We start from the raw sequence: 12510 nt of genomic DNA, 5'->3' as shown, positions 1-12510 counted from the left end.
GCTGGCTTTTTTGAAAACGCGCGTTTTGGGCTTCAAACGCTGAAACAAACGGGTACTAAATACAAAAAAGAAACACATAAACATTAACATAGAGGTGGTAGGTTTGGATTTTAGGTACTCACTGAGGAAATTTTGGAGCTAGCGAGTAAGGGAGTGTTTATATAATCCTTGATTGCCCAATTTGACTAATCACTAAGGTGATTGGCATCCTATGTTCCCTTGTATATCTCATCCCCTCCGTGGAGGTTGGCTATGGTTGGGGCAAGATAAAAGAAGGGGATTACAGCTTAGTTTTTTTTTTTTTTTTTAAACCCACGTGACAACCACTTAGGCGGTGAAAAAAATAATATTTTAATATCATAGTTAATCACATCAGCTTTTCTTTTCTTTTCTTTTCCTTTTTTGTTTAATTGTACCCATAGTTTTGAAACTCAAATTGTTCAAATAACCCCAAAAAAAAAAAAGTGAGAGGTTCAAGATTTTTGAAGTCGAGTTGCAGGGACAATTTTGACACAATACGAAAATGTTAGAGAGTAAACTGACACATTTGAAACGTTAAGGACCATTTTGACACATAAGAAAAATGACCGGGACCAAATTCATGATTTACAAATTTTTAATTGTACCTATGCATGTGCATGAGATTCTAAACTAGTTAAAGTTAAAGACAAGGACATCAAATCCTTATCTCAACCACCAAAAAGGGTGGAACTACCTCTTGGCCTTAGGATTATTGGCTAAAATCATGCACTTCTTAATGGGTAAATTGGCTATTTAATCCTCTTTCTTGAATATTTTAGTCAAAAAGACCCTCTTGTGAAATATTTAGGGCAGTAGCCCTATTTTTGAGCCCAATCTTAATAGAGTAGAATTTTCCTTGCATCTCAATATCTTAGAAAACAAGTTATGTGTTATTTTTATTTTTGGAAAGAACTTAATGTTTGTAAAATCAAGTTGTACATGTATTTAAGTAGAACTCGATATCAATAAAATCGATTTCTTTGTACATTATTTTAAGAAGAAGTTGATGGTAATGAAATCAAGTTCCAAAATAGGACTACGAACCTAAATATTTCAAAGGAAGGCTTTTTGTATAAAATTTCCAAAAAAAAGATGGTTAAATGGCCGATTTCCCCCTTCTTAATGCCTTGTAAAATGAAAGTTCAATTTTATTGAATATTCAATTATTCAAAAATAAATGAAGAGTTCGATTTCCCCCTTGTAAAAAGAAAATTCAATTTTAACAAATATTCAAAAACTGTTTTCCCTTGTGCCTTTCAAAAGTTTTCTATCTTGTATCAACAAAAATTGGTTTGTCATTCACATCAGTATCCTCAAATATTTAGCTAAACTAATCTAAAAATATTTACTTTTACTAGTTTAGCTATCTATTATTTTCATACACATATATTAGCCTCAATACTTTATCAACATTGAAATTTAATGTAACGAGGATAGAGGCTCATTACATGTAGTGATGAGACTATCCTCCTTAAAATTTTTAATTAATTTAGTGAGGCTGACGCATGCTTGTTTTGATTGAGTTTAGCTAATTTTTTTTATGAAATATTAAATTGGTGGGATTGACGTGAATGCTCATCTATGTTCTTTTAAAAAATCAGTTAAAAATAATTGGATTTTGATTAATCCATTTTTTTTTTTTTTTTGAGGGGGTTGATTAATCCATGTTCTTTGAATAAATTCTACTATTATTTTTAAAAAATAATTATTCAAAACTAATGATGGAAAATTATAAAGATATGAAGATCTAAATTCTATAAAATCAATATGCCGTAGGTATAAATTGTTTATTAAGATACATAGGCAATTAAGGGTTGCTTCAGTAAAAATCAAAGGTCTAAATAAGTACACATAAAAACACAAGCTATTAGAGTTATTTTATTTTATTTTATTTTTATTTTTGAGGGAAAAGACTACTTACTTAAATAAAAGAATGTTGGCTAAATCAACTTGAAAAAAGAAACACAGTGTGGTGAAACATCCTCCATTCATACAATAAAATCTGAAAACACCAAAGCATGTCTAGCCAAATTATGAGCTACTCTATTACCTTCTCTCCTAACATGAGAGTAATGTAATTGATTAAACTTACTAAAACAAAAATTAACATCTTCAATGATGAGACCATAGGATGACAAGGGATGATCCTCCTCTGATAGAGCCTTCATAAGAATAGAAAAATCACCCTCCAAAATAGCATTTGTAATACCCAACTTTGCAACAAACTCTAAACTCTCGTTTGGGAGGAGGGAATGAAATGAAATGGAAATGAATGAAAAGAATAATTTTAGAATATCTTTCCCTGTCTTTTTTGGGAGTTTAAGTGGGAGGGAATGGAATGGGTAGGAGGGGACACTCATTCCTCTTTATTCCCTTAAAACCTCAAATTTTTATTCCTCCCAAAATTGGGAGGAATGGGAGGAAATGAAATTAGATTTAATGAATTTTTTAATAAAACTCCCAAAATACCCCTATATATTCAACCCTTTATTTTAAAATAGGAGTCTAATAGTAATATTTTCATAAAATGATTCTATTTCATTCCCTCTATGTTACTCCCAAACAAGGTTACTTACATTCCATTCATTGTCATTCATTTCCATTCCTTTATTTTAAAACATCCAATCAAGGTTACTTAATTTCATTTCATTCCATTCAATTCCATCCTTTTCCATTCCTTTCCCTTGCTTAAGTACATTCCATTCCATTCCATTCTATTCCCTTATGATCATTCAATTCCATTCCATTCCCTTATAAACTCCCAAATAAAGCCTTTACAGCTACCGAGGCTTCCACCTCCACGGCTTGGTAAGTCTAGGAGAGTTGTTGCGATAGAGAAGCAATGACCATACCATGGTCATCTCGAATCACAACACCAATGCTAGATTTATTCTCTACTGTGAAAGCAGCTCCATCAAAATTAATTTTGAGCAAACCGAAAGAGTAAGGGGAGGGGGGGGGGGGTTTCCATGAAACACGATTCCGAGCTTATGGACGCACTTGACGAGGATATAGCTACCAGAACTCATGATACTTGTCTGAGGAAATTTGAGAGTGGTGGTGGAGAGGGTAAGTTGGTAGAGGTGTTGTTGGATGCCTTTTGGAAAATGGATTGATCTTTGTACGAAAATTTGTTATTTATTTATATTTAAATATGAAATTTAATAATTATAATAAATAAGCATTTATAATGATTTTTCTTGTGAAATTATAAACCTCAAAAATTTATATAGCAAAATATTATGAGGCGAACTAAAATTTACTCAACACAAAAGCAATATATATATTTTTTGGTGGCCCAATTAGCTTTGTTTCAAACGCCAGTCTTTTGAAATCTGCATTTAGACCACCCCGACAATTGCATAGTAGGATATTCATCTAAGTACAAAAATTGTTTAGAATCTCCACCGAATTAGGCCCCATCTTGGCAGATGCCATCATGCTCTATCCCAACCTTCTTAGTAGATCCTTGGAACCCACCCATTCCAGTGTCCATATCACATATACTTCAGAATCCTCAGTATGTCCTCCTTGCAAAACACCAGTAGATTGCACCTCTTCACTGGATTGAGAAGTTGAAACAATTTTATTGTTGGATAATTCTCTAGGTGGGATTAGACTAGGGGTGTCAAATGGGTGGGTTTGGGGTGGACATAATTGGGTTGGGTACATAAAACTCATTTGCCTATTAAAACCCATTTAATTAATTATTTCTAACCCAAATCCAACCCAACCCAATTATTATGGGTAAACCCCAACCTATCTAATTATCTAATTATCAAAATTACAAAAATGCCATTAAAGTGAAAATCTCAACACCTTCTTGGATTCCTTTTTCACTCCCTCTAATCTCCATTCTTGGGATTAAAAAATTCCACATAAGCACATCCACATCAGCAATTATATTAAAAATCCAAATAATTTTTTTTTTCTATTTTCTCTCACTTTCTTGGCAACCAAACAGCAACAAATACAAAGAAATGTCCTTTCAAGCTCAAAAATTTCCTAGAATTTCGAAAGCACTTGGCACTCAGTCAGTGATCAGTCGTTTAGCACCTCTTCCGCTTCTCCACAACAAAACCCAGCAACAGCAACCATTTCCATTTCCTCAAAACCCTTTCACCTGCACACGGCGTCGTTTCGACAGTCACCCTCTCATTTTCCCCAAAATGAGTTCACGGACTGTACCAACTTTCGCATTGGACAGCAATGGCGATTGCACTAACCCAAAGAACCAGAGCATTTTGGAGTTGGTTTCAAAGCTCTGAATAGTGTATCGGAGTAACGACTTGGACCAAGTCAAAGAGATTTTGGTAGCGAGAGAAACGAAATAGAAATGAGAATTTGAGAACGAGAAGAGAGAGAACGCGTGTTGATGATGGGGAAATTCCAGAGCCCATGAAATAAGCAGAAAATAGCTTTAATTTTTGAAACCCTAAAAATTTGGTACTTGGAAAAGGGCTTTGGTCAAGAGCGGGTTTTGAATGAGGATTTGCCTTGCTTGTTGCTGGTTCTGTTCAATTAGAGCTTGTAATGCGAGAAGAAGAATGAAACAAATTCTATTGTAATTTCTATTTTTGTCGAAGAGATTAGGTAGTGTTTGGAAGAAAAGAAAATTTCGAAAGTGAAGTGAAGGAAAAGGATGAATGAAAAGGAAAAATAATTTCTATTTTTTTTAATGGGAAGGGCTGAGTTGAATTTGGGTATATTGTTTTTGGGTTAAATGGGGCTTAATGGGTTTTTAGTTAAAACCTAATAATTATTGGGTCTAATTGGGTTGATGCCCATTTATCCCAATTAATAATTGGGTGGGTTTGGGTTCAATTAGAGTGAGTGGGTTTGGACGGGCAAATGGGTTTGGGCTTACTTTGTCACCCCTACCTACAATTAAGAACTTATAAGTATAAAGCCTCTTAGAAACCTACTAACTGACTATAGCCTATTTGATACAAATAGAAGTGATATTCTGGACTTTTATGTTTGAATGTGCGTATCATCCTCATAAAACAAATCCCTTATTTATACTAGAAGCTTTTATTTTGATTGCATTTACTTCCATATACTTGGGCTGGAACTCCCCTTGTAACTGCCTTGAGGTAACTGTTACCTCTCTTGTGCTTCTCATGTGTTCTTACTTAGAGAAAACTGCTCAAGGTAACTCCTAATCTCTAGTCTCCAACAGATTAAAGCCATCGGCCTCTCTTCAGTGCTTTAATCTATTGTTAATTCACTAACGACATGGCAATTCTATTGGCATTCATTTTCCGCACGTCTCCTTTTTATTTAGCACGTGTTCAATTTATAAATTTTTTTTTTTTTTGAGAATTAATTTATAAACTAATTATATGGCCTAACAAAAACAAAAACAAAAAAAAAAATTACGATTTTTAAAATAATTGGAAATTCTGTTAACTATTTTGAGAATTGTGACACCCCAAATTGTGATTATTGGATTATTTGAGTATGTGTTGTGTAGATGTGTGTTATGTCCCAAATTAACTGTTTATTAGGTGGAAATTGGGTTCATAAGTGATTATGAAGCGGTTTAATTGCAACTTGACTAATCATTTTGGAATGGTAACTCACATGTTGATAGTGCTTTCGTCGAATTTTACAAATAGTATCAAAGCAAACCTAGTCATGTCAAGAATTGGTCACTAAACAAATCATGATTTATATGGCTTTGGTCAAATATACAATATAGTAAGAAAGATTTCATATAGTTTTGTTTCTAGGTACAATTTAAAAATAAAAATTACAATATCTAACCTAAATTTTATATTTGAGTTTGGAGACAAAGTTATAAAGTGGGAAGGTGTTACCCACACATACCGAGTCCTAAAACTTGTCTCATTAGCAAATGTAAACAATTTACAAACAAAAAATAAACCACAATTCACATAAATTCACCACATTCCATAAAATAAAAAGTGCATTAATATATTAAAATAAGTAAAAGATGAACCAAAGCATCACATTCCCACAAAAGTATTAAGGATCATAGATCCTAAAAAAATATTAGGAGGATGGAAAATATTTGTGTTTTCCACTATGTGTGTTTGGTAGAGATAATGAAACAGTGGAATGATAGATAATAAATTACTATTATATGTTTATTAATAAAAGTTAAAGAATGAAAAGTGGAAGGGTACTTGTATAATTTTTTATTTAATGTTATTTCTTTTTCTATTTTTTTTTTTCAATTTAGAATAGAGGTGTGCATGAGTCGAGTTGAGAAATTCTCAACCCAATCATATGGATTGGGTTGGAACATTTTCTCTTGCTGAAAAAGGGAAAAAAGATTTCATCATCTATTTATGAGATATATACATACATACATATATATATATATATATATATATCAATAAATTAATACAAATTCATACAGTATGCATAAATTGTATTCTAATTTTCATTAAAACTAATTCTCAACACACCAATATCAATCAAAAGAAACTATTAAAATATGGTTAATAAACTAAACTTATATATATATATATATATATATCGGGTTGAGTTGGGTTGAAAATCTACCAATGATCAATGCAAACTCGACCCTACCCAAGACTAAAACAAAAGTTCTAATCCAATCTAATCAAATTTTTTGTCCCATTTTTTTTTTGCTACACCAATAGAAACTTGCCACATGTCTGCATATTAATTAAATCCTAATTTTATGCATTTTCTAATTTTAGTTTCCTTAAATAACTAATAAATAAAAAAACCAAATCATATCCACCAGTCCTCCACTACCACCAACCATCACTGACACCATTACGAAGAGATCACCAAATGTCATCAATGGCCAACTGCTACCTTTAGCCAGCCATCCACCACTGTAGACTAGTAACCAAAAATAAATAATAAAAAATCCCCCAACACATCCCCACTAGTCACCACCACCACCCTTCTCCAATGTCACCAAGAAGAGATCGTGGTGTAGTCTATTATTAGTTGTTATTGTTAGGACAAAAAAATAATTTTTATATTAGTTTCAAATTTAAACTAATAATAACTACTTATCTGTAATTTATTTGTAAAAATATTATAGACATCTCTCATTTCTTTCTTAATAATTTTTTATTTTCCCTTTTCCTACATCTTCCTTTTCATACCTACCAAACATAGCAGAAAGCTAGGTACATCACATGGGTGATCTTTGGTCAGTTTCTATTGGTCATTCGAGCTTTCATACACCCGTTGGTATTTATTTATTTTTCTCTTTTTAGTTGAACAACACCCTTGCAAGTTGCAAATTGCTGATCAATGATAATGGCCACAGTTGAAATGGATAAGGTAGAAAATTAGGAAAAGAAAAAAGGGGTGAAAAGAAGAAAAAGTAATAATAATGGTGAAAAGGAAAAGAGTTGGAAAGAAAAGACAAAGGGGTGGCGGGAACGCGTCTTGATTACTGCGAAGAACGCGGCATTATTGTTGGGCAAAAACAGTGGGCGTGTCAACAGGACTTTGTATCCTCATCTATAACACTTCACACCTGTCCTTCTCTCCCCTTTACTCTCTCTCTCTCTCTTCTCTCTCTCCACTCTTGGCCACTATTTTTGCTTCATTTTTTTCAATACTATTCTACTTTACTTAGTATATTTATAGGCTGCTCTGCATAAATAGACACCATGACAGGCAAAGAAATCCTCCACAAGATGAAGGTATTTGTTTTTTCCACATGTTCTTTCGTGGCTATCTTATGTTTTTGTGTCTGTTTTCTTTTTTGGGTCGTTGACCTACTGCTTCTTGGCTTTCCGTACGATCTGTTTTTTTTTTTTTTTTTAATTACTTTTTTTTTTTTTGGTGGTAGTTAAGAGTTGTTTGAATTGCATATTACAGACACACACAAATTGACATCGACCCAGTTCTATAAACTTTATGTTTGGTTCATTTTATGATATCATGATTGATTTCTTGTGGATTCCAGTAATAGATCCAATCAAGATAAAATTTTTCTTTTGAAAGTGAATTTTGTTTACACTTTTAGATTTCTAGTAATTAATCTGAACCATGAAATGGCTTCATATCAATTGGAGAGGATCATAATCAACTTACTTTATAGGTTGGAATGAGTGTATTTTATCATTTGGTACATGTTTCAGGAACTTTTTGGATGCCATTGAACTAATACTTATGAACCGAGTACTCTTTAGATCACCAAAATTTCACATTAGTAATGTCCAATGCCTATTAGTTCACACTGACATTTGTGATCATCAAGTATAAGAGAATATCATTTTTCTTATAAGCTACTCTACATTCTTAGGCCAATTACGTGTTAGCTCTTGGTAGTCATATAAAAATTATAAATTTGAGACTAAATAACTTTGTTTAAATAATATTTTAAACGGGTGGCTTCAAAGTAAATACTATATTTTTAAAATATTTAAATTAAACCCTTGAAGACTGTTACATATTGAACCTCTGGTAGTTTCTAATTGAACCCTTGAATTTTAAATCTTATTAATATAAACCTGGAACATTTCGGGATTGATTTGGGGGTTTGATGTTTTGGATTTGATTGAGTACAACTTTAATGTATTTCATAACTTGTTCTGAAACATATAATGAGAATGTCCATGATTATAAACAAAAATATAAGAGTATAAAATAACCTTTTGTAATTCATTATATTGTTTGTGTTAGGTTAGATGATAGCCTAACTGCTCTTTTCTTCCTTTAAATGATAAAACATTCCCCGTCTATGTTGCATTTTCCACATTGCTTCTTGCTTACTCACATGAATGGAAAGGCACCTAAGAAATCCAAACAAACAAAAATCCATTGAAATTCTTAGAAACATAAATATATATATAGAGCTCGTTAACAGCATTGGATTGGGCAATCACGCATGTGTGCATCTGTGTCTGTGTGCTCGCAAGTGCATGTGTACACGGACTATTTTGTGTGTATGTGCGTGCGTGTGAAACAGTAGCATCGTTTTGTCTATTATTCTGCCTCTCTTTTTCCTTGTAGTGTTGTAATACCACGTGCTAGACTTGACTAAATAACAAGGCCCTTTTTCTCAAAGAGTTGTTCCTTACTCTGAGCATCTTTGATAGTCTAGTTCCATATTTCATTTCAATCTCTGTAAAACAGGTTCTGGCAGTGGAAGTGGTTACATAATTTTTAATATTATGTGCCAATGAACTCTAGCTCAACTGGCAACTCCTTCCCTTGTAACGCAGGGTGAGGTTGTGGGTGCATGACCCAGTAGGTGTGTGTATAACTTATCAATAAAAAAATAAAAAATAATTATAATAATGGTCTGCAACATGGAAAATGTATTTTGACATCTGATAGGATGTTTCTGCCCGTCCATCTCTTTCACTATTGCTGACAGAAATAAACATATAAAGTTAGTTCAGATGCTGTGCATCATTGTGTTGCAATGTTGTTATTTATATAAATAAATATGCTTAGATTTTAGTTTGGAAGATGTTGTCAGCTTGAAGGAATGGAGGTCTTCTGTAAGCAATATGAAACATTTGCTTAGTCTTGCACCTGAAATAGTAACAGCCAATGGTGAATCAGAGTTGCATTGGGTTAAGGTCTAAGCATTTTATATTCGATTTATAGCCACGAAATGCTTAAAATTATTTCAGAAGGGAACTCTCTCTCTCTCTCTCTCTCTCTCTCTCACACACACACACACACACACACATGCACACCAGGTTGCTTTTATTTATCTTTACAAGATGCCTCCCCAACATAATAAAACATTCATATAAAAAACGCAAGAAGGAAGGCTTGTTCTCAGTGACTGATCTCTCCATGCCTTAACAGTTTGGCTATTCCACTTCCTCTAAATCCCCCACATACAACTTGTAAAGTGGAGTGTAATTAGACTTCTAGAATGATGGTTGTAGATTGGTGTGCTTATGCCTGTTTATTTATCATTCTGAAATGGTTTACTCTCATGTCCTTCACAAAAGTATTCTCGTTTGGATTGGCCATTGTGAATATATTTATTGTAGGAAAAGGTTGGGTTAGGTTCATCAGATGCTGACTCTGGAAAAGGAAAGAGCAAGATGTCAAAGAACATTACGCATGGCTTTCACTTGGTAAAGGGAAAATCCCATCATGCCATGGAAGATTATGTCGTTGCACAGTTTAAGCAACATGACGACAAAGAGCTTGGTCTGTTTGCAATCTTCGATGGTCATTTGAGCCATAATGTACCTGATTATCTGAGGTCTCATTTGTTTGACAATATTTTAAAGGAGGTAATGCATGCAGTTGAAAGACACGTATCTATTTCGTTCCCTATATATATATGGTATAATTTTTTATGAATGTATCAATATCTTAATTATTTTTCTCTCTCCAATTAGACTGACTTCTGGACGGAACCAGAGAAAGCGGTCAAGAGAGCTTATCGTGTAACCGATGCTAACATTTTGGAAGAAGCAGTTGATTTGGGTAAGGGTGGTTCAACTGCAGTTACAGCAATATTGATTGATTGTAAAAAGCTGGTAGTAGCAAATGTTGGGGATTCCCGAGCTGTTATCTGTAAGAATGGCGCAGCCAAACAACTATCAGTTGATCATGAACCAAGCGTGGAAAGGGGGAGCATTGAGCAGAGAGGCGGTTTTGTATCAAACTTTCCAGGTAACCAGATTTCTTCAATAGAAGTTACTATTGATCTGAGATGACATTTTTTTGATGCCACATGAAACTTATATCATTCTCGTGTGTGTCATAGCATTTAACATAAAGTTATTATTTTTTATTCCTTTTGATGGTGTCCACTCTGCACATTTTAGATGATACTGAAAACTATATTATTGTCGTCACACTTAGTTGCAAGCAATCCAACTAAGATCTTTGTTTTATTAATCATCAAAGATCATAAAGTTGATGGATTTTTTTTTTTTTTTTTGGGGGGGGGGGGTTGATAAATATAAACTTGATGGAACTCTGAAATAGGTTTGCACTTTCTGACCTTCGGTGCTAGTGCTGTTGGCTACAACTACAGAGAATAATTAATGTCATCATCTCCAGCAGTTTCCCACTCGGTGCAATGTTTTATTTACATCTATTTTGATATTAAGATTACTACTCTGATGAGTGCAGGTGATGTTCCACGAGTTGACGGTCAATTGGCAGTGGCAAGGGCATTTGGTGACAAGAGCTTGAAGAAACACCTGAGTTCAGAGCCTGATGTATCAGTGGAGTTTATAGAAAATGACACAGAGTTTGTTATCCTGGCAAGTGATGGATTATGGAAGGTTTGTTTTGTTATAATTTCCGGCCAAGCTACCTCTTATTCATTTATTCATGTCTACTTCTGTTTGATAGTACAAAACATATTACATCAGATTGTTTTATTTAAATTGAACTTCTTTTTTCTTTTTTTTTTTCCTTTGAATTATGTTTTGTACTTCTAATGGACTGATTTTTTTTTTTGGCTCAATCTGGTGCCAGGTAATGTCGAACCAAGAAGCAGTAGACTGTATCAGGCAAATCAAGGATGCTAGATCAGCAGCAAAGCACCTTACTGAAGAGGCACTTAATAGGAAGAGCACGGACGATATTTCCTGCGTAGTTGTAAGATTTCAGTGAACTAAGGATTGCTCTCCGCGCTTATGTTTGGTAAAAGTCTCTGTTTCAAGTGATGTTTTGACATCCGTTGTGTAGAAATAAAACTGATGCCTTACATTGTGCCATATTAAAGGCTTTTATTTTGGGTTTCTCTGTATCAGTGTCTAATGTGCAAGCAAACCGTGAGAGAACTGCCTAATTTACTTGTTCTGGAAAATAGTGTTCTTCCCTTTCTTTTGGGGTAATACCCTTGAGAATCTAGCTTCCATAATAAGGAAAGGGAAAAAAATGTAAATGAATTATCAGGCAGAAAGGTAGGTGAAATGTTATTGTTTCTAGTTCTTTTGAATTGTAGAAAGAATCATTCGTGCTGGAGAATGCAGTCGTGTTGGTTGGTCTATTGGACAAAATAGACTAATAGAAATTGCTTTGTAAAACATGCTGGGACCCAAAAGTATCTTATGTATGGTATTAGTGTATGAGACCCTCTTTTTATATGTATGTGGGACTCAATACAGATGGGACTTTCATATGTATCTTGAGGGCGATGTTGAATATAGTCCAATGTTCTAAATACCGATTCGGTGGCTGTTTCATATAGTCCAATGTTCTAAATGCCAATGCGATGGCAGTTTCAGTTTGTCCATTAAAACAAAATATGTTTATATATATAATGCAAATTTTACTTGATGCTTTCTAAATTGTCTATTAAAACAACTCAGACTTGATGCTTTGGGCACTGTTTATTGTAGGCGCTGCCGGGTAGTGCCATAACTTTGTAGTTTCTTTATTTTTTTATCATTCAAGTTTACCAAAAAAAAAAAAAATTGCACAATCAAAATTTGACTAAAATTCATTTTAGTCAACTTTACTCTTGTTTAATTAAGTTATTTAAGTTTCAAATTTATTTAATTCAGGTGTTTTTTTTAATGATCTATCCAA

The 12510-nt window shown here is 33.5% G+C and overlaps 1 protein-coding gene across 2 annotated transcripts; it reads left to right on the top strand.

The window, feature by feature from the left end:
- The first annotated feature begins 7491 nt into the window (after nt 1-7491).
- LOC126695045 (probable protein phosphatase 2C 39) lies at nt 7492-12146 on the top strand. Of its 2 annotated transcripts, XM_050391654.1 has the most exons (6): nt 7499-7685; nt 9124-9241; nt 10002-10250; nt 10359-10635; nt 11101-11255; nt 11452-12146. In XM_050391654.1, the coding sequence occupies exons 3-6, from the start codon at nt 10056-10058 to the stop codon at nt 11587-11589; spliced, it is 765 nt and encodes a 254-aa protein (XP_050247611.1). In that variant the 5' UTR covers nt 7499-7685; nt 9124-9241; nt 10002-10055; the 3' UTR covers nt 11590-12146. The 2 variants fall into 2 exon arrangements, with proteins under 2 accessions (XP_050247610.1, XP_050247611.1); XM_050391653.1 differs by lacking the exon at nt 9124-9241 and having other exon boundaries at nt 7492-7685.
- Nucleotides 12147-12510: the final 364 nt, after the last annotated feature.

This window comes from Quercus robur, chromosome 8, assembly GCF_932294415.1.
Source record: "Quercus robur chromosome 8, dhQueRobu3.1, whole genome shotgun sequence".
Lineage (NCBI taxonomy): Eukaryota > Viridiplantae > Streptophyta > Magnoliopsida > Fagales > Fagaceae > Quercus > Quercus robur.
Note: the sequence above shows the minus strand (reverse complement) of the source record. Positions and strands in the feature narration are given on the sequence as shown.

Excerpts from the sequence above, each read along its gene's own strand:
- LOC126695045 (XM_050391653.1), top strand. The coding sequence starts at position 7,653 with ATGACAGGCAAAGAAATCCTCCACAAGATGAAG. Across the intron at positions 7,686-10,001 it reads AAATCCTCCACAAGATGAAG|GAAAAGGTTGGGTTAGGTTC; the intron begins GTATTTGTTTTT and ends TATTTATTGTAG. Across the intron at positions 11,256-11,451 it reads CAAGTGATGGATTATGGAAG|GTAATGTCGAACCAAGAAGC; the intron begins GTTTGTTTTGTT and ends ATCTGGTGCCAG.